Here is a 23,007-nt window from a genome sequence, read left to right on the forward strand (position 1 = left end):
GATCTACCTAACCTGTCCAATTAATTTGTACCCAATCAGGCAGGCCCTTGTACTGCATAGTTTTTTGGTAATTGTACAATCAGATCGTAACATGTGGTGATCCTAAAGCTGGCCATATACTAAACATCTGATTGTTCAATCGCCTTTAGATCTACCAACAACATACTATTAAAGTAGAACTATAGGCAAAACATTATTTTTTTTCATTTTGGATAGAGTGAGGGAGGGATATAACCCCTATAAGGTTTATTTTTGCCCTATTTGTCCCATTAGAGAGATTTACCTTCACTTCCTGTCCCAAAGCCAAAACAGGAAGTGAAGGGAAATCCCCATCTCCAGGATTTCCTCTCTATTACTCTTCTGAGGACAACTCAAAATGTGGGATTTTCTTTTACTTTCACCTTCAATGATAATGGTAAACAGGACAAATAGAGAGGGTGACATGGTGCACGGACATCAATAAAAACTGACAGGTGTTTTAATACCTCTTCACTCTAACTAAAACAAAAAAAAAGTTTTGCCTTTAGTTATACTTTAAGCTTTCTCTCATCAATAATACTTTATGTTGCTAAAAGTGGCCATACAGCACTCGATTTTCTCTTGCTCAACCCGCAGGCTAAACAAATTAAAAATTAATCGACTCCCCTGTTTATGCAAACAGCATGGATGGAGAAATCGTCACTTCTGGCTATTCAGGCAGCTGCGGCACCCATGGGTGCCTGAATACATTGGCATTGCCGAATTGTGACTGCATCGATTTGATATTTCCTTGAAAATATTCCATCCATCTCAAGCTGGCCATAGATCAATCGAAATGTGGCCAATTAAGCAGGGACTGGTCGAATTTCGATCCATGTGTGGCCATCTCTGTTTGTCAGAAGTCTATCAATAGATCAACCTCTGTGAAATGGGAATATTGGGAACTTTCTCGATCAGCAGCTGCAGCCAATCAGCTGCAGCTGCTGATCAATGTATTCTGTCAGAGGAAAGTCCCCGCTGTCAGAATACAATGTCCCAGTAAAAAATAAATAAGTAAAAATAAAACAAGTCATCTATGGCTAGCTTTAGCCCTCGTTCACATTGAAACGATTTGACAGCTCAAATCCCATGACAAGTCGCAGCCTATTTTCGGCAATGACACCGTTCCGATCGGTGCAATGCCTGTGCGCCGCACCGATTTGCAAAAGTAGTTCCTGCACTACTTTTGCCAATTTTGGGTGCGACTTTAATAAACATCTGTGCACAGGTGTCTTTTTTCAAGTCGCATTCGAAGGCGCATGGACATACAGCTTTGAAATCGTGCGATGTCACATGATATCGCACAGCTTCTAAGCCACGTTCAATGTGAACGAGGGCTTGGTCGACTTTTAAAATGACGTTTGTAGAGCCAGGTGGTGCTTGCAGGGCCAATTTCAGCTGATTCCATAAGCAGTGGCTGACATTTCAGTCGTCTATGGCCAGCTTAAAGCAGAACTGCAGGAAAAACTTGTTTTTTATTCTGTACAGTGTCATGCCCCGTACACACGGTCAAACATTGATCGGACATTCCGACAACAAAATCCTAGGATTTTTTCCGACGGATGTTGGCTCAAACTTGTCTTGCATACACACGGTCACACAAAGTTGTCAGAAAATCCGATCCTTTCTGAACGCGGTGACGTAAAACACGTACGTCAGGACTATAAACGGGGCAGTAGCCAATAGCTTTCATCTCTTTATTTATTCTGAGCATGCGTGGCACTTTGTGCACCAGATTTGTGTACACACGATCGGAAATTCCGACAACGGATTTTGTTGTCGGAAAATTTTATAGCCTGCTCTCAAACTTTGTGTGTCGGAAATTCCGATGGAAAATGTGTGATGGAGCCTACACACGGTCGGAATTTCCGACAACAAGGTCCTATCACACATTTTCAGTCGGAAAATCCAACCGTGTGTACGGGGCATAAGTATAAGGGCTTGTTCACACCAGATGGGTGGGACTACACCAGGGTAGCTTGCCCCTCACAGTCCTGCCGCAAGACCAGGAAAAATCTCTTTTTTTCCTATGGGGCCATTTCACACCACTGTGTTGCACGCTGTCCTTTTTATTCAGTGCAGTGGGTTGTGATGCCAACCACTGCATTGCAATGTCACTGCAGAGAATAGTACTATACTGAAATGTCACTTGTGAAAAAAATTAAGTAAACAGTGGGATCCACCGGGATCCCCTAATTTACACCAGTGTGTGTTCAGGAGGGTGTTTTTTTTTTTTACCCTCTTACAGCACAAGGTGGTATATGCAGAGGTTAAACTAATATAGGTTGAACTTGATGGACCTTTTTTCAACCTTATTTATCATGTACCTATGTAAGATGTGCATGTCACTTTAAGTATGTGTGATCACCGTCATATTTACTCTTGTAGTTAGTGGAAGTACAGCGGCTCAGACAGATGAAGGCTCTCATACACAGAATGATTGTCCTCTCTTCTCTTGCCATTCACAGAATACACTGCGACTTCCGTGTATGGGAATCCTCAGCTGTCTGTGCGACTCTCGCTGTTCATCCTCCTAATTAAAGGGTAAATAATACAGTCATCACAACATACTTAAAGTGACACACACCTCTTAACACCCTACTATTTTCACTGCATTTTAGAAAAAATCTTGGAGTTCTGCTTTAAAGTAGAACAAAAGTTTTTTTTTGTTTTTTTTAATGGATAGTAAGGGAAGGGTATAACCCCTGTCAGGTTTTCTTTTTTAAACTGTCTTAATGGGGAGATTTCCCTTTACTTTCTGTCTTATAGCCAAAAGAGGTAATAAAGGGAAATCCGCCCAGAAAGTGAGGGAATCCCTGATTGTCACCAGAACTAGTGTCCCTATTGGATTTTCCATCTATTCCTGTTCTGGTGACAGCCCCAAATGTGGGAATTTCCCTCACTCTTTTTTTCCTGGGAGTAAATCTCCCAGGGAAAAAACAGCAAATATATATATATAAATATAAAAGAAGCCCATGTTTGAGTAACATACATTAAGTATACTGTTTACTCTGAGAATAATAAAAGGAAGAATAAAAGGAAGAATAACTAAAGGAATGGTGACTGATCCCAGACTTGTATATATACCTTCAGCCTGTGATTGGTCACTAGCTCTATATTACAGCATATCTAACCCCAAGAACAAAGATTTATTATATTTGATTTCTTTTTAAGGCTTATTTTCTTTTTAAGGCTCCCCCCTCTTTATTTTCACCAAGTGATACTGCCAGACAGTAACACACTCCCTGTCCTTGGGTGACAACACTCACTCTCTGGGGTTGATTTACCAAACGCAAATAATGGTTCACTTTGCAGGTGCAGGTGCACTCTGCAAGGGAATTTGCGTTAGAGCTTGGTAAATGAGGTGAAGCCTCACTTTGCAAAGAATACCCAATCACATGCAAGGAATATAAAAAAAAACAACAACATTTTTTCTTGCACATGATTGGATGATGAAAGTCAGCAGAGCTTCATATACTCAGCTTTGGAGCAAATTCTCTTGCAGACTGCAACTCCACTTTGTAAAACAAACAGTCTATTTGCCTTTAGTAACTCAACCCCACTGTATCTATGCAGGTGAAGGTTTGTCACCTTAGGCTGCTCTCCTTAATTGGACTACAAAACTCTCCCTATCCTGGTTACATAGAAAGGAAGGGTTTTGTAGTACATATGGAAAGCTGTAATTCACTACACAGAAATTCACAAAGATATTGGAATTCTATCACGATCTGCGCTTGCGAGAAATATTCTTAGACTGAAAAAAGAAAACGAATGCAGCCAGCACATCTAAGGATTGGTCTGCTGCAATAGATTACATTTTTCTTCTTGGGTTTAGATATAGTTTCAACACCCATCTCTCAATATTATTAAAGTACATCAAAAAATCTCCATTCATCTTATAAATATAACAATATTGTCTCAATTAAAATGCAATGCAAGTATAACCATGATGTGAGTAGTGCTGAGCTTTTTATAAAGAATGTACAGTACACTATACAGCAATGCACATCAGTAAATAATCTCTAATGACCTATGTGTAAGCAGAGCATGATCTGTCACTGCTATGTGTAAGCAGAGCATGATCTGTCACTAATATGTGTATGTAGAGTATGATCTGTCACTGCTATGTGTATGCAGAACATGATCTGTCACTAATATGTGTATGCAGACCATGATCTGTCACTGCTATGTGTATGCAGACCATGATCTGTCACTAATATGTGTATGCAGACCATGATCTGTCACTAATATGTGTATGCAGACCATGATCTGTCACTACTATGTGTATGTAGCGTATGATCTGTCACTGCTATGTGTATGTAGAGTGTGTATGTAGAGTATTATCTGTCACTACTATGTGTATGTAGAGTATGATCTGTCACTACTATGTGTATGTAGAGTATGATCTGTCACTGCTATGTGTATGCAGAACATGATCTATGTGTATGGACTGGAGTTAGATACTATAGGCAGGGAGTTACCTTTCAGCTTTGTAATGTTTCTTCTCTGCATTCTCTATGCACGCTTCACTGTCATTAATATACCCCCTCAGCCCCGCCCAGCAGTGGGCTCACTGTCAATGGGCAGCCAATTAGACTACGGCACACCAGAGAAGGCGGGATCTTTCAATAGGTTGTAAGGCAGAGGCGCTGTTTTATATTTAACAGAAGCTCAGCCTATTCCTGTAAATCATGTGATGACAGAGTGCAGCTCTCCGGGCGGCCAGTGTGAGCAGCTCAGTCCTGACAATGTGTGAGTGTTGGAAGGTGACACCGAGTGACATCATCATCAGGGAGAGCCCAGCCCCCAGGTGTACAGGATGAACTAGGAGTGCAGAGAGAGAACACAGGACTGGAGGTGAAAATTCGAATGAATTACAAAAAAAAGGAAGGTGGGGTGCCCCCAACTCCAGCAGTGATTACACTTATGCCAAGGTAGCACTATAAGTCCCAGCAGTCCCAGTGTACAGATAGCAACATGAAGCTAATTCCCAGCTACAAGTCCCAGACTTCTCACTGCATAGATAGCATCATGCAGCCAATCTGGAACTACAAGTCCCAGCGATTCACCTGTCCAGATAGCAGCACGCAGCCAATACACTACAGGTCCCAGCGATTCACCTGTCCAGATAGAAGCACGCAGCCAATACACTACAGGTTACAGCGATTCACCTGTCCAGATAGCTGCGCACAGCCAATACACTACAGGTTCCAGCGATTCACCTGTCCAGATAGCAGCACGCAGCCAATACACTACAGGTCCCAGCGATTCACCTGTCCAGATAGAAGCACGCAGCCAATACACTACAGGTCCCAGCGATTCACCTGTCCAGATAGAAGCACGCAGCCAATACACTACAGGTTACAGCGATTCACCTGTCCAGATAGCTGCGCGCAGCCAATACACTACAGGTTCCAGCGATTCACCTGTCCAGATAGAAGCACGCAGCCAATACACTACAGGTCCCAGCGATTCACCTGTCCAGATAGAAGCACGCAGCCAATACACTACAGGTCCCAGCGATTCACCTGTCCAGATAGCAGCACGCAGCCAATACACTACAGGTCCCAGCGATTCACCTGTCCAGATAGCTGCGCGCAGCCAATACACTACAGGTCCCAGCGATTCACCTGTCCAGATAGCAGCATGCAGCCAATACACTACAGGTCCCAGCGATTCACCTGTCCAGATAGCTGCGCGCAGCCAATACACTACAGGTCCCAGCGATTCACCTGTCCAGATAGCAGCATGCAACCAATATGGGACTACTAGTTCCAGCGATCCAAGTGTCCAGATAGCAGCACACAGCCAATTTGGCACTACAAGTCCCAGGTTCTGATAGCAGCACACAGCCAATTTGGCACTACAAGTCCCAGGTTCTGATAGCAGCACACGGCCAATATGGAACTACAAATCTCAGCAGTCCTAATGCCCAGGCAGCTGCGTGCAGCCAATACAGAACTACCCAGCAATCCCAGTGTACAGGTAGCAGTACACAGCCAAAATGGAGCTACAAGTGCCAGCAGTTCCAAGCCATTTCCTTCTAGTCTCCCCTACTAGTAAAGTATAATATTCCCTGTGCTCCTTTCTCTCACAAGCAAGCAGCCAGCTATAATAATTTATACATTAACAAAAATAAAACAAAGAAAGGAGTGACAATATACAACATACAAAAACTAAAACATAAAGTCCACAAATATGCAAATCATCAAATGTAATATCCTGAGAGTTATGCCCCGTACACACAATAGGATTTTCCGACAACAAAATCCATGAATTATATCCGACGGATGTTGGCTCAAACTTGTCTTGCATACACATGGTCACACAAATTCCGAATGTCAAGAACGCGGTGACGTACAACATGTAGGACGAGCCTAGAAAAATGAAGTTCAATAGCCAGTATGGCTCTTCTGCTTGATTCCGAGCATGCGTGGAATTTTGTGCATCAGAATTGTGTACACACGATCGGAATTTCCGACAACGGATTGTGTTGTTGGAAAATTTGAGAACCAGATCTCAAATTTTGTGTGACGGGAATTCCGATGGAAAATGTCCGATGGAGCCTACACACGGTCGGAATTTCCGACAACAAGCTCCCATAGAACATTTTCCGTCGGAAAATCCGACCGTGTGTACGCGGCATTCCAGTCCACTATTCAGTCTATTCTAAAATCCCAGAAGTGTCAAGCACCAAGTGGGAGCTGAATGATGCTTTCCTCCTTCACTTCACCATTATTTGGGACTCCAGAAACGCTGTGCATCCATATATGTGCGGCCAGACAGGTCTTGTATATTCACACCCCTTGAAATTTTCCAAATTTTTTCATGTTACAACCAAAAACGTAGATGTATTTTATTGGGATTTTATGTGATAGACCAACACAAAGTGGCACATAATTGTGAAGTGGAAGAAAAATGATAAATGTTTTTTACATTTTTTTATAAATAAACATGTGAAAAGTGAAACGTGCATTTGTATTCAGTCAATACTTTGTAGAACCACCAGCTGCAAGTCTTTTTGGGGATGTCTCTACCAGCTTTGCACATCTATAGAGTGACATTTTTGCTCATTCTTCTTTGAAAAATAGCTCAAGCTCTGTCAGATTGGATGGAGAGCGTCCCTGAACAGCAATTATTAAGTCTTGCCACAGATTCTCAATTGGATTTAGGTCTGGACTTTGACTGGGGCATTCTAACACATGAATATGCTTTGATCTAAACCATTCCATTTTAGCTCTGGCTGTATGTTTAGGGTCGTTATCCTGCTGGAAGGTGAACCTCTGCCCCAGTTTCAAGTCTTTCACAGACTCTAACAGGTTTTCTTCTAAGATTGCCCTGTATTTGGCTCCATCCATCTTCCCATCAACTCTGACCAGCTTCCCTGTCCTAGCTGAAGAAAAGCATCCCCACAACATGATACTGCCACCACCATGTTTTACGGTAGGGATGGTGTGTTCAGGGTGATGTGTAGTGTTAGTTTTCCGTCATGCATAGCGTTTTGCTTTTAGGCCAAAAAGTTACATTTTGTTCTCATCTAACCAGAGAACCTTCTTCCACATATTTGCTGTGTCCCCCACATAGCTTCTTGCAAACTGCAAATGGGACTTCTTACTGCTTTCTTTCAACGATGGCTTTCTTCTTGCCACTCTTCCATAAAGACCAGATTTGTGGAGCGCATGACTAATAGTTATCCTGTGGACGGATTCTCCCACCTGAGCTGAGGATCTCTGCAGCTCCTCCAGAGTTACCATGGGCCTCTTGGCTGTTTTTCTGATTAATGCTCTCCTTGCCCGGCCTGTCAGTTTAGGTGGATTGCCATGTCTTGGTAGGTTTGCAGTTGTGCCATACTCTTTCTATTTTTGGATGATGAATTATACAGTGCTTCGTGAGATGTTCAAAGTTTGAGATATTTTTAAAAACCTAACCCTGCTTTAAACTTCTCCACAACTTTATTCCTGACCTGTCTGGTGTGTTCCTTGGCCTTCATGATGCTGCTCGTTCACCGAGGTTCTCTAACAAACCTCTGAGGGCTTCATAAAACAGCTGTATTTATACTGAGATTCAATTACACACAGGTAGACTCAATTTACTAATTAGGTGACTTCTGAAGGCAATTGTTTCCACTAGATTTTAGTTTGGGTATCAGAGTAAAGGTGGCTGAATACAAATGCAAGCCACACTTTTCAGATATTTCTTTGTAAAAAATGTTAAAAAACATTTCTCATTTTCCTTCCACTTCACGATTATGTGCCCCTTTGTGTTGGTCTATCACAAAAAATTCCAATAAAATACATTTATGTTTTTGGTTGTAACATGGCAAAATTGGAAAAATTTCAAGGGGTATGAATACTTTTTCAAGGCACTGTACAACAGTTTGAGGTTTGTACCATAAAGCACAGCGTACAGTGTTTGGCAGTCAGGATTATGTAATGCATGTGATTTGTTACTACCGCTGCACACTTTATGCTGTGCAATACTGTACACACTCTTAACTTCTGCTCCCAGCATACGGAGTGCAGGAATACTGAAAGAGATACTTATAACACACAGCACAGAGTGCAAGCATTCAGCCAAAAATCCTTCCCCAGCAAGAAATGTTTTTCTCATGCAAAAATCACCCCTTCCCCACTTGCAAAAAGCTCCTTTCTTCCCCCCACCTCAAAAAAAAAAAAAATCTTCCCCAGTAAAAATAATCCACCTCCTAAAAGCAAATCTCCAAGCAAAGGAAAATTCCACCCCATAGCAACAGTCCATCACTCACATGGGCGTCCGCAGGTAGGGGCAAGGGGGGTCAAGTGCCCCCCCCGGCAGAGCTGGTGCTACCTATAGGCAAGTGGGCACAATCAGTCGTGGGCGCTGCACTGCTTGTTCCAGTCCCGGAAGTCACATACACAACATGGAGTGTCAGGGAGTGATGCTTTTTGCAGCCTCTGAGCTGAGGGGAGGCAGCGCGGCCATAGGCAGGGAATACAAATCTCTTCCGCAGCTTGCCTGTTACCTTTCATGTGCTGCCTGAACAGCGTCTGCTAATGCTCAGCCCGACCAGATCACTAATGATTTATCTCCTCTCCTTCTCCTCGGCTTGGACTGCTGCCTGTGTGTGCTCTGCCTGGACATGTGTGAGAGACCCAGGCGCTCCCTTCTAGATAGGGGCCCCAAGAACACCCACCGCATGGGGCCCCAGCCTCATCTGAGCTGCTTGGAAGGTGCAGCTGTTGTTGGTCGTCTGCCTTTTCTGGGGTTAGTAATTCATTTAATTATCTCTGTTATCTGAAGCTTGCAATACAGAAATTGATTGGAGGGGAGTTCTCCATACTAATGATTGTGTGTGTAATGTATGGGGGTGTAATGTATCTGTGTGTGTGGGGGTGTAATGTATCTGGGTGTAATCTGTGTGTATGGGGGTGTAATGTATCTGGGTGTAATCTGTGTGTATGGGGGTGTAATGTATCTGGGTGTAATCTGTGTGTATGGGGATGTAATGTATCTGGGTGTAATCTGTGTGTATGGGGGTGTAATGTATCTGGGTGTAATCTGTGTGTATGGGGGTTAATGTATCTGGGTATGTCTGCAGTCTCTGCCCGTGATAATGACAGTCGAAAAGGGGCGGAGCATGGGTGAACTTAAATTGATGCCCCCTGAAAGAAGTTCTGCGGACGCCCATGACCACTCACCTCTGCACCCCTTATCTATACCCCCTTGTCCACTGCTTACCATTGTAGCTCCTCGTCCTCAGCTCACCTCTGCAACCCCTCGTCCTCAGCTCACCTCTGCAACCCCTTGTCCTCAGCTCACCCCTGCATTCCCTTGTCCTCGACTCACCTCTGCAACCCCTTGTCCTCAGCTCACCTCTGCAGCCCCTCATTCACAGCTCACCTCTGCAACCCCCCATTCACAGCTCACCTCTGCAACTCCTTGTCCTCAGCTCACCTCTGGAATTCCTTGTCCTCAGCTCACCTCTGCAACCCCTCTTCCTCAGCTCATCTCTGCAACCCCTCTTCCTCACCTCACCTCCACAACCCCTCGTCCTCAGCTCACCTCTGCAACCCCTCATCCACAGTTCACCTCGGCAACCCCTCTTCCTCAGCTCATCTCTGCAACCCCTCTTCCTCACCTCACCTCCACAACCCCTCGTCCTCAGCTCACCTCTGCAACCCCTCATCCACAGTTCACCTCTGCAACCCCTCGTCCACAGTTTACCTCTGCAACCCCTCATTCACAGCTCACCTCTGCAACCCCTTGTTCTCAGCTCACCTCTGCAACCCCTCATCCTCAGCTCACCTCTCCAACCCCTCATCCTCAGCTCACCTCTGCAACTCCTTGTCCTCAGCTCACCTCTGCAACTCCTTGTCCTCAGCTCACCTCTGCAACCCCTCTTCCTCAGCTCACCTCCACAACCCCTCGTCCTCAGCTTCACCTATGCAACCCCTTGTCCACAGTTCACCTCTCCAACCTCTTGTCCACAGCTCACCTCTTCAACCTCTTGTCCACAGCTCATCTCTGCAACCCCTCATCCTCAGCTCACCTCTGCAACCTCTCATCCTCAGCTCACCTCAGCAACCCCTCGTCCTCAGCTTACCTCTGAAACTCCTCAGCCACAGCTCAACTCTGCAACCCCTCGTCTTCAGCTCACCTCTGCAACTTCACATACTAACTCACCTTTACAACCTCTTATCCTCAGTTCATCTCTGCAACCCCTCGTCCTCAGCTCATCTCTGCTACCCCTCATCCACAGTTCACCTATGCAACCCCTGGTCCACAGTTCACCTCTGCAACCTCTTGTCCACAGCTTACCTCTGCAACCCCTCTTCCTCAGCTCACCTCTACAACCCCTCATCCTCAGCTCAACTCTGCAAGCTCTCATCCTCAGCTCACCTCAGCAACCCCTCGTCCTCAGCTTACCTCTGAAACTCCTCGTCCTTAGCTCACCTCTGCAACCTCACATCCTCAGCTCACCTCTGCAATCTCACATCCACAGCTCACCTCTGCAAGCTCTTGGTCACAGCTCATATCTGCAAACCCTCATCCACTGCTCACCTCTGCAAACCCTAATACACTACTGATCATGGCTGCAACTCTCATCCTCCACCACTCATCTCTTCACTGCTCTTCTACCACTTATCCCCTCTTCACCTCCCCATATCCTTTTTCCAACACTGATCATCTCTGCATCCCTTCCACCTCTGCATCCCTATCTACCTCTGCAGCCTCTTCCGCATCTGCATCCCCTTCATTTCTGCACCATCTTCCACATCTTCACTTCCTCTCCACCATTGCACACAGCCTACCTGTTAGGGCAGGACACCTACTTCTGTCAGCTGGAGTACATCCAGCTTTGGGCAGTACTGGAGTCAAATGATCTGGCAGGCTCCTAAACCTGTCCACAGATCCAAGAAAGGGAACAGCTGGGATGTTAACATGGTTGACAACATGACAGCAGGCAAATAAAAAAAAGACGTTGGCATTTGAAGCCTTATGCACTCAGAAGGAATTGTGGTGCCCAGTGCTAGTGAGACCCATGATATCTGGTTTTGGGAGCATTTGTTTTGCTTTAAAGAAAACCTGTCATAATACTGGTTATTCACGACTTGAATTTCCTGCTAAATCAGCTTAAATTTGAGCCATGGGTGTCCCTGTCAGCACCACCTGGCTTTACAAATTACAGTCAGAAAACTCTCAGCTGAACAGTGACTGCAGCCAATGAGATGCAGCCACTTTTCAGGAATTCTGGCCGGATACAGCAACTGTCAGGATACAATAGCCGGCAGGGGAGATTCCTCCATCCACGCTAATGGATGGGGAATTTGTTTCATTTTTCTTGTTCAGCCCTCAGGGCTGAATGAGATAAATGTTCATAATGTCAATCTTAAGCTATAGACAATGGTAGGCTTGCTTTATTTTCCAGCCAGTCAAAACTCTAACTGAACCAGACTTTGCTTAGGGTGGGATGAGTCACCATGTGTGCAACTCATAGTTTAACACATTACTAACCAAGAAATTACACCAGGTGCCCCCAGCGGAGTCCCTCCTTACATCAGGTGCCCCCAGCAGAGTCCCTCCTTACATCAGGCATTCCCAGCAGAGTCCCTCCTTACATCAGGCATTCCCAGCAGAGTCCCTACTTACACCAGAAATTCCCAACAGAGTCCCTCCTTACACCAGGCATTCCCAGCAGAGTCCCTCCTTACATCAGGTGCCCCCAGCAGAGTCCCTCCTTATTTCAGGTGTCCCCAGCAGAGTCCCTCCTTACATCAGGAGTCCCCAGCAGAGTCCCTTCTTACATCAGGCATTCCCAGTAGAGTCCCTCCTTACACCAGGCATTCCCAGCAGAGTCCCTTCTTACATTAAGTGCCCCAAGCAGAGTCCTTCCTTACATCAGGTGTCCCCAGCGGAGTCCCTCCTTACATCAGGCATTCCCAGCAGAGTCCCTCCTTACACCAGGCATTCCCAGCAGAGTCCCTCCTTGCATCAGGTGCCCCCAGCGGAGTCCCTCCTTACATCAGGTGCCCCCAGCGGAGTCCCTCCTTACATCAGGTGCCCCCAACAGAGTCCCTCCTTACATCAGGCATTCCAAGCAGAGTCCCTCCTTACACCAGGCATTCCCAGCAGAGTCCCTCCTTACACCAGGCATTCCCAGCAGAGTCCCTCCTTACATCAGGTGCCCCCAGCAGAGTCCCTCCTTACATCAGGTGTCCCCAGCGGAGTCCCTCCTTACATCAGGTGTCCCCAGCGGGGTCCCTCCTTACATCAGGTGTCCCCAGAAGAGTCCCTTCTTACATCAAGTGTCCTCAGCAGAGTTCCTTCTTACATCAGGCATTCCTAGTAGAGCCCCCTCCTTATATCAGACATTCCGAGCAGAGTCCGTCCTTACACCAGGCATTCCCAGTAGAGTCCCTCCTTACACCAGGTGCCCCCAGCAGAGTCCCTCCTTACATCAGGTGTCCCTAGCGAGTCCCTCTGGATCGTAGGCCTCTCCCCTCTCCACTGAACACACAGGGAAAGAGACCTGCAAAGACACCTGATGTAAGGAGGGACTCTGCTGGGGGCACCTGATGTAAGAAGGGACTCCACTGGGGACACCTGATGTAAGGAGGGACTCCACTGGGGACACCTGATGTATGGAGGGACTCCGCTGGGGACACCTGATGTAAGGTCGGACTCTGCTGGGGGCACCTGATGTAAGGAGAGACTCTGCTGGGGGGCACCAGATGTAAGGAGGCACTCTGCTGGGGGCACCTGATGTAAGGAGGGACTCTGCTGGGAATGCCTGGTGAAAGGAGGGACTCCGCTGGGAATGACTGGTGTAAGGAGGGACTCTGCTGGGGGCACCTGATGTAAGGAGGGACTCCGCTGGGGGCACCTGATGTAAGGAGGGACTCTACTGGGGGCACCTGATGTAAGGAGGGACTCCGCTGTGGACACCTGATGTAAGGAGGGACTCCGCTAGGGACACCTGATGTAAGGAGGGACTCCGCTGGGGACACCTTATGTAAGGAGGGACTCCGCTGGGGACACCTGATGTAAGGAGGGACTCAGCTAGGGACACCCGATGTAAGGAGGGACTCTGCTGGGGGCCCCTGATGTAAGGAGGGACTCTACTGGGAATGCCTGGTGTAGGAAGGGATTCTGCTGGGAATGCCTGGTGTAGGGAGGGACTCTTCTGGGAATGCCTGATGTAAGGAGGGACTCTACTGGGGGCACCTGATGTAAGGTGGGACTCTGCTGGGGGCACCTGATGTAAGGAGGGACTCCACTGGGGGCACCTGATGTAAGGAGGGACTCCACTGAGGACACCTGATGTAAGGAGGGACTCTGCTAGGAACACCTGATGTAAGGAGGGACTCTGCTGGGGGCACCTGATGTAAGGAGGGATTCTGCTGGGAATGCCTGGTGTAAGGAGGGACTTTGCTGGGAATGCCTGGTGTAAGGAGGGACTCTGCTGGGGATGCCTGATGTAAGGAGGGACTCCACTGGGAATGCCTGATGTAAGAAGTGACTCTGCTGGGGACACCTGATGTAAGGAGGGACTCAGCTAGGGACACCCGATGTAAGGAGGGACTCTGCTGGGGACACCTGATGTAAGGAGGGACTCTGCTGGGGACACCTGATGGCACCTGGTCCCACTTATGCTGTGTGTGCTGCGCTCTGTGTGGCTGCACGTAGACTTGGAGTAGAGAGTGGGGGCATGCACATAACGAAAACTCGTATAAGATTCTGGCAGCATAGGGAGCGGAGAGAGAACAGGCATCACAACCAACAGACAACTGAACAACCAAGCTCCGCGAGGAAATGAAAAAAAAAAACATCAAATACATTTTAAGTTTTGTCATTTTTATCTGATTTAGGAAAAAAAATTACTTTAAAGTGCTTGTAAACCTTAGACATGAAATATGAGCAAAGCACATCCCTCTATAGTGTGTACTTGACACATCCAGTTTAAAGCTGGGTTCACACTAATATGAATCCCTGCATCGAATTCACATGTCAGGAGACTGTGACCGTCTCTCAATGGAGCCAGTTCACACACGGGACGGCTATGGAGTGAATTGCACAGGAGTCCTGTACGTCTTCTGGTCTGTTTCAGGTCTGAATTCAGCCAAAAATTCAGACCGGAATCGGACCTGAAACAGTGAACAGGGATGCACCGGACTCCTGCTGTGAGCCGCTCCGTACGGCAGTGTGAACCCAACCTTAAGAATAGAAATGACACTGACCACTTGTAGCTGTACAATAGAAGTTTCTTTCTCTTTTTTCTAAACAAGAAATTATGCTAATGTGTCTATTTGACTTCTCCCATCCAGTGGCAGACATGGTCACCAAAAGGCAAAATGAAAATCATTTTTGGACCTTCTTACTCACAGTATACTGTATATGGATCAGCTATATTTACACTTACTCTTTGTAGATAGATAGATAGATAGATAGATAATTATTTTTAATACCCTAAACCCCTTATTGGTTCTTCATACCTATCTAGGGTAGGGGTCGGCAACCCGTTGATCACAATAGACCCGTCGATCGCAGGCAGGTGACGGATCCTGCTTTGCCGACCCCCAGACATTGCAGAGCGGCGCAGGGAGGAACTCTCTGGTATGCTGCACTGATCACGGCTGACCCTTCATTCACGTCCATCCCAGGCACTTGTGTGTGATATCACAGGGAATGGATAAGAGAGGAGAGCTGACCGGACAGTGATAGTGCGACAGGATGAAGAAGAGTGCTGGGGCACCGGGGCTTCCCTTCTCTGCCGGCGCTTCTCTTTTGTGCATGTGAGTAAAGTTTCCACTGTCCTGTTTGCCCTTGTACACACGTATCACTGCTCTACTAACTGCACTCATTCACTGCCTTACTAACTGTCACCATCCACTGCACTGCTAACTGTCACCATCACCTGCCTTCCTAACTGTCACCATCTACTGCATTGGCGCTATCCACTGCCTTACTAAGAGCCGGTTCACATTGGGACGACTTGTCAGGCGACTTAGCCGCCTGACAAGTAGCGTCCCGTTCTGTACAATGGAACCATTCTAATCGGAGCGACGCAAGTCGCTCCGACTTAGAAAGAGGTTCCTGTACTACTTTGGGGGCGCCCTACCTATTACTGACCTCTATACACCACCCTACATATTACTGACCTCTATACACTGCCCTACACACCGCCCTACCTATTACTGAACTCTATACACCGCCCTACACACCGCCCTACCTATTACTGAACTCTATACACCGCCCTACACACCGCCCTACCTATTACTGAAATCTATACACCGCCCTACACACCACCCTACCTATTACTGAACTCTATTTATGGAGAAGGAATGGACTTTAAAGTCCATTCCTTCTCCATAAATGAATATTTGGGATGTGGTGTCATAAATTCAGGTTTTCCTTTGTTTCACTCTTTACCATATTACTGAACTCTATACACCGCCCTACACACTGCCCTACCTATTACTGAACTCTATACACCGCCCTACACACCGCCCTACCTATTACTGAACTCTATACACCGCCCTACACACCGCCCTACCTATTACTGAACTCTATACACCGCCCTACACACTGCCCTACACACCGCCCTACCTATTACTGAACTCTATACACCGCCCTACACACCGCCCTACACACCGCCCTACCTACTACTGAACCTCAACACTGCCCTACACACTGCCCTACCTATTACTGACCTCTATACACCGCCCTACACACCGTCCTGCCTATTACTGAACTCTGTACACCACCCTACACACCGCCCTACCTATTACTGAACTCTATACACCGCCCTACCTATTACTGAACTCTATACACTGCCCTACACACCACCCTACCTATTACTGAACTCTATACACCGCCCTACACACCCCCTACCTGTTACTGAACTCTATACACTGCCCTACACACCGCCCTACCTATTACTGACCTCTATAGACCACCCTACACACCGTCCTACCTATTACTCTATACACCGCCCTACACACCGCCCTACCTATTCCTGAACTCTATACACTGCCCTACACTCCGCCCTACCTATTACTGAACTCCATACACCGCCCTACACACCATCCTACCTATTACTGAACTCTATACACTGCCCTACACACCGCCCTACCTATTACTGAACTCCATACACCGCCCTACACACCATCCTACCTATTACTGAACTCTATACACCACCCTACACACCACTCTACCTATTACTGAACGCTACACACCGCCCCACACAGGGGCGGACTGACAACTCATGGGGCCCCCGGGCAATAGGAAAAGATTATGGGGCCCCCAGGCAATAGGAGATTATGGGGCCCCCGCAATAGGAGATTATGGGGCCCCCAGGCAATAGGAGATTATGGGGCCCCCAGGCAATAGGAGATTATGGGGCCCCCAGGCAATAGGAGATTATGGGGCCACACAGTATACACACACACACACATACAATATATACACACAGACACACAATATACACACACAGTATACACACACAGAATAGGTACTGGAGAGGCGGGGCAGCTATAATCTTGGTATTTTTAAAAAAACACAGATGTTTATTATTATTATTATACAGGATTTATATAGCGCCGACAGTTTACGCAGCGCTTTACAACATTAGGGCAGACAGTACAAGTACAATACAATTCAATACAGGAGGAATCAGAGGGCCCTGCTCATTAGAGCTTACAATCTAGGAGGGAGGGTCAAGTGATACAAAAGGGTAATAGCTGTGGGGGATGAGCTAATGGAGAAAATAGTGCAGTTGTTAGATGGAGGCAGGATAGGCTTCTCTGAAGAGGAAAGTTTTCAGGGATCGCCTAAAAGTGGATAAAGTTGGAGACAGTCTGACAGATTGGGGTAGGGAATTCCAGAGGATGGGCGAGGCTCGGGAGAAGTCCTGGAGGCGGATATGGGAGGAGGTGATGAGGGAGCTAGAGAGCAGGAGGTCTTGGGAGGAACGGAGATGGCGATTAGGTTGGTATTTTGAGACTAGGTTAGTGATGTAGCTGGGGGCAGAGTTGTGGATGGCTTTGTAACTTATTGTTAGTATTTTGAATTTAATTCGTTGGGCGAGTGGTAGCCAATGGAGGGATTGGCAGAGAGGGGTAGCAGACACTGAGCGGTTTGTAAGGTGGATGAGTCTGGCAGCAGCATTCATGATGGACTGAAGGGGGGATAGTCTGTTTAAAGGTAAGCCAATGAGGAGTGAGTTGCAGTAGTCAAGGCGAGAGATAACCAGGGAGTGAATCAGGAGCTTAGTGGTTTCATTGGTTAGAAAGGGACGTAGTTTAGAGATGTTGCGGAGGTTGAGGCGGCAAGCTTTGGAAAGTGATTGGATGTGGGGCTGAAAGGAGAGTTCAGAATCCAGGATAACACCTAGTACCCTGACATGTGGGGACGGGTGGATGGTTTTGCCATTGCTCTTGACAGAGAAGTCGGGGGAAGAGGAACGTGGGGGAGGAAATATTATAAACTCGGTTTTGGACAAGTTGAGTTTGAGGAAGTGGTGTGACATCCATACAGATATGTCGGTTAGTAAGTTAGTGATGCGTGAGGAGACTGATGGAGTGAGTTGAGGGGTGGAGAGATAGATTTGTGTGTCATCAGCATAGAAATGATATTGAAAGCCGTGAGAGGCTATCAGCTGACCCAGGGAAGAGGTGTAGATTGAAAATAAAAGAGGTCCAAGAACAGAACCTTGGGGGACCCCGACAGAGAAGGGAAGAGGAGTGGAGGAAGTAGAATTGTAAGTGACACTGAAGGTGCGTTGGGATAGGTAGGATGAGAGCCACTGAAGAGCACAGTCACGGAGACCGAGGGAGTAAAGTTTTTTGAGGAGGAGGGGGTGGTCAACCGTGTCAAAGGCAGCTGAAAGATCCAGAAGTAGGAGTACAGAATAGTGTCCATTGGTTTTTGCAGTTAGTAGGTCATTTGTGAGTTTTAAAAGAGCAGTTTCTGTGGAGTGTTGAGGGCGAAATCCAGATTGAAGGGGATCAAGAAGGTTGTTTTTAATGAGGTGGTCACTCAGTTGGTTGTAAACCAGGCGTTCAAGGAGTTTAGAGGAAAAGGGGAGCAAGGAGATTGGGCGTAGGTTGTTAAGATTGGTAGGGTCCAAGGACGGCTTTTTGAGTATGGGGGTGACCAGTGCATGTTTTAGAGCATCGGGGAAGATGCCAGAGGTGAGGGAGAGATTGAAGATGTGGGTTAGAGAGTGTAGGATGGGGTCAGAGGGTGACCGTAGCATTTGAGAGGGAATAGGGTCCAGGGGACAGGTGGTTAGGTGGGCGACAGAGAGGAGTCTAGCAACTTCATCTGTAGTAGTAGATTTGAATAGGGGGAGTGTCAGTTGTATCTGTTGACATGGGGTCTTAGCTGGGGGAGATACCTGTAGAATAGAGATTTCATCACGGATTGTATCAATCTTGTTTTTGAAGTGATTAGCGATTTCCTGGGCAGTGAGTAAGTCAGTGGGTGGAGGCGGTGGAGGACAAAGTAGAGAGTTGAAGGTAGAGAAGAGTTTACGGGGATTGGATGAGAAAGTGTTAATAAGAGTTGTAAAATAGGTTTGCTTGGCAGTGTGGAGGAAAGAATAGTATATTTGGAGGGCAGATTTGTATTGGTTGAAGTCTTTGAGAGACTTAGTCTTGTGCCACAGACGCTCAAGAGCGCGACTACGTTTTTTGAGATTTTTAGTGTCATCTGTTTGCCAGGGTTGTAGGGGTCGAGGCCTGATTCTGCGTGTAGTGAGGGGAGCGAGCTTATCCAGGGTGGAGGACAGAGATTTATTGTAGATGGACATGGCTTGGTTGGGGCAGGACATGGGAGAGATTTTGTCATAGAGGTGGTCAGTAGCAGAATAGAGGAGACAGGAGTTGAAGTTGCGAAAGTTTCTACGGGTGATGGTTAGGCGATTGGAGGGAAAGGTGGTGGAAGACAGGGGGAGAGAGAAACTAATAAGGTGGTGGTCCGAGAGAGGAAAAGGATTGTTTGAGAAGTTGCATGGAGTGCATAGGTAGGAGAATACAAGGTCAAGGGTGTTGCCATCAGAGTGAGTAGAAGCCTGTACCCATTGCTTCAGGTCAAATGAAGAGGTTAGACTAAGAAGTTTAGAAGTAGCGGGAGTGTTTGTACTAGCAGGGATGTTGAAATCACCGAGAAGGATTGTGGGAATATCCAAAGAGAGAAAGTAGGGTAGCCAGGCAGAAAACTCATCAAGGAAAGTCGATAATGGTCCAGGGGGCCGGTAGATCACAGCAATTCTTACATAGTGTTTACATAGTGTCCCTGGTTTTATTGAGGCTGGCAACATGATGGGGCCCCTTAGTGGCATGGGGCCCTCGGGCAGTGCCCGAATGGTCAGTCCGCCCCTGGCCCTACCTATTACTGAACTCTATACACTGCCCTACATACCGCCCTACCTATTACTGACCTCTATACACTGCCCTACACACCGCCCTACCTATTACTGAACTCTATACACTGCCCTGCATTCAGGCCTGAAACTAGTCAAGCAAGTCAGCCTGCAGTACCAGATGTTCTGCTTCCATGATAGATTCCTACATCAGACTTGTGGGGATGACCAATTACTCTCCAAATATGACAAAATTGTTAATGGAAGTGAATGAGTTGCTCACTGAAGCTAACGTTTAAGGTAGGCTAAGTTTATATTTTTACAGTGACATTACATTTATTATAATTTTTTTTTTACTATTTATTTAGGCCTTACTAGTAATTTCTTAAAAAAAAAAAGACAGATGAACCTGGTCATCCCTTGGTTGCCTAATCCTGATCTAGGGCCAGGCAGAGAATATAATCAAAATGTCTGTAGGAATTTGGAGACTTGTCCTGATTGTTTCAGTCCTGCATAGGCAGTTAAGGAGCAACTCATTGCCCAATACCACTTAAAGCGGAGTTCCACCCATTTTATGCACTTTCTCTCTATGGTATTCCCTTAGCTCATCTTTTTCCCAATGCAAATTATTTTTTTTTTTCTAAATGGAAATACCTTTTTCAGTCTTCTTTCTCCTGCACTTTCAGTGATTACGTCACTAGGCAATTCGCAAGGGTTCCTGGGATAGCGGTGTCATGTATCCCAGAATTCCTTGCGAATAGCCTACTGACAAAATCTCACATTGGCAACCTGTCAGGAAGAAGGAGATGTATAAATAGAGTGCTGCGCAATTTAAAAGTCCATATAACATAAATTCCCAGTAGGTGCCGGTGTAGATAAAAAATTGCAGTGCAGGTGACACACATATGATGGATTTCAGATAAGTGCCAGTGATCCCTGCACCGCAAACAGATGGCCTCTCACCTCAATGTCTCGACCTGAGACAGGTCACAGAGCGGGAGTCAGTAACAGCTGACACAGCAATCCAAGCAAAATCACCAGAGAAAGCCGCTCCAGGGTCCGTCCCAGTCAGTACATAAAAGTAGGTAACGAGAAAGAAGCAATCTAATGCTCTCTGTTTATCAGCATTTATTGAAGTAAAAAATTAATATTGCACTTACATCGAGGAGCACTCTAAGCCGAGTGCCGGCATGCAGACATGTGAAGTGTCGAACGAGATGGCCGCGGGTGACGTCATGCAAGCACCTGACCCCCATACGTGTTACGTCCAAGGCGCAACTTCATCAGCGTGGGGCCCCTGCGCATGCGCAAGATTGGGAGGTACATGTTAGGTAGCCAGCTGCACGGAAATCCCAGAAATGAAGACAGGAGGGCTTCAGATGCCCACAACCAACATGGAACCAGCCTGCTTCCGAGATCTGTAAGTAATAAACTATTTTTACAGAAAGGAAAAGTGCAACACATATGACATGTTCTAAATGTTCATGTACATGTTTGCACAAATACCGAGCAATCTTTAAAAAAAAAGTGTTTGGGGGACTGGAACTCCGCTTTAAAGTGATTGTAAACCTCAGACATGAAATATGAACAAAACATATCCCTCTATAGTGGGAAGTGTAATTTCTGTCTGTTGCCTAGTTCCTCTGCTATCAGCATGAATCACTTCTGACAAGTATTCCTGACAGCAAAAGAAAAATGGTGACAGGGAGGGAGTTCCAGCTGATTGATAGCCTCAGCTCTGTTCCTGTGTGCTGTGTGAATGGGGGTGTGTCCCTTCCCTCCAATCAACTCTCAGAGCTCTTCTCACTGAGCTCAGCAGCGTGCAATTTAAGCTCTCCACTCCCTTTTATATAACAGCTCAGACACGCTTTATAAGTTCTGGACTTTGAACAGATGTAGAGGGATATAGAGAAGGAAAGGCAGATAAACAGGTACAACTTGTGTAGGAAGATTTGTTTAATCTCTGTGTATCACCTGAGGCCAGTCGCTTCATTGGGTATATATGAAAGGGTTTACAACCGCTTTAATATCCAATTAAGCCAGGGCCCAGAAGGTCTAACTTTGAATCAGGTTGTTGGGTATCCATTGTCCATGATTCTGGTATTATCCCATTTGGAAACTGTATTATTGGTGTAAATATGTATTGCCATCAATTTGCTAATGTTTATGGTATTGTTGTTATTGTCTTACTGTGCTAGGCTTGTTGCCCGAATAAACACTCCTTCTCGCAGCCTCGGTGTGCCAGAAAGTGCAGTACTGCCCAGTGGATCATCAGCAAAAGAAATGGGAACCCCAACATTAGAGGATCCTCAGGGGTAAGATTTGTATTTTGCATATGCTTTCACATAGAGCTCCAACCTGAAAAAGATACATTTCATACAAGGGGTAATGCAAAATTAAAGGGGTTGTAAACCCTAATGGTTTTTCACCTTAATGCATTCTATGCATTAACCTGTTCAGATCCGCGCTATAGCCGAATGACAGCTACAGCGCGGATCTGCTTTCCCGGGAGGCCGTCTATTGACATCCCCTTTAAAAGCTGGCCACACCACCCTGAAGGGGGCGCGCACTGCGTGCTGTGATCACCCGAGTCAATGAAACCTGGGTGATCACAGATCCGAGTAAGGGGCCGGGCCCTGAAAGCGTGAGAAAAAAAAAAGCCGATCGCCGGCTCTGTTTGAAGGGACATCAGTCCCGAAGAGGAAGAGGTGAAGCTGCCTCATATGTGCCCACAAGTACCGCCTGCCAGTGCCACAAATCAGTGCCCACAGTGCCCCCAATCAGTACCCACAGAAGTAAGTGCCAGCAATCAGTGCCACCTATCAATGCCCACCAGTGGTGCCAATCAGTGCCTCATCAGTGCCACCTAGCAGTACTGTCTATCAGTGTCACCTACCAGTGCGGATCAGTGCCCATCACTGCCACCCATCAGTGCCAGCTATTAGTGCCCTTCAGTGTCACCTATCAATGCCCTTCAGTGCCACCCATCAGTGCCCACCAATGCCATCTATCAGTGCCCACCAGTGCCACCTCATCCATGCCCACCAGTGCCGCCTGTTAGTGCCCATCAGTGTCGCCTTATCAGTGCCCATCAGTGCAGCCTATCGGTGCCCATCAGTGTAGCCTCATCAGTGTACATCAGATGA

The 23,007-nt window shown here is 46.7% G+C and overlaps 1 protein-coding gene and 1 long non-coding RNA gene across 4 annotated transcripts in view; one reads left to right on the forward strand and one right to left on the reverse strand.

Annotated features, from left to right (window-relative positions):
• IRF7 (interferon regulatory factor 7) overlaps positions 1-4,590 on the reverse strand; it is a 44,819-nt gene extending 40,229 nt beyond the window's left edge. The window contains exon 1 of the mRNA XM_073604915.1: positions 4,500-4,590. Within this exon, the coding sequence (XP_073461016.1) occupies positions 4,500-4,530 (31 nt within the window). The 5' untranslated portion in view covers positions 4,531-4,590. The remainder of the gene's footprint in view (positions 1-4,499) is intronic.
• Positions 1-23,007, forward strand: part of LOC141112278 (uncharacterized) — a 151,899-nt gene that overhangs the window by 34,419 nt on the left and 94,473 nt on the right. For all 3 annotated transcript variants that reach the window (XR_012236561.1, XR_012236560.1, XR_012236562.1), the window contains exon 4: positions 22,060-22,176. This is a non-coding gene — a long non-coding RNA (uncharacterized lncRNA). The remainder of the gene's footprint in view (positions 1-22,059; positions 22,177-23,007) is intronic.

The sequence above is a fragment of the Aquarana catesbeiana genome, linkage group LG11 (assembly GCF_042186555.1).
Source record: "Aquarana catesbeiana isolate 2022-GZ linkage group LG11, ASM4218655v1, whole genome shotgun sequence".
Lineage (NCBI taxonomy): Eukaryota > Metazoa > Chordata > Amphibia > Anura > Ranidae > Aquarana > Aquarana catesbeiana.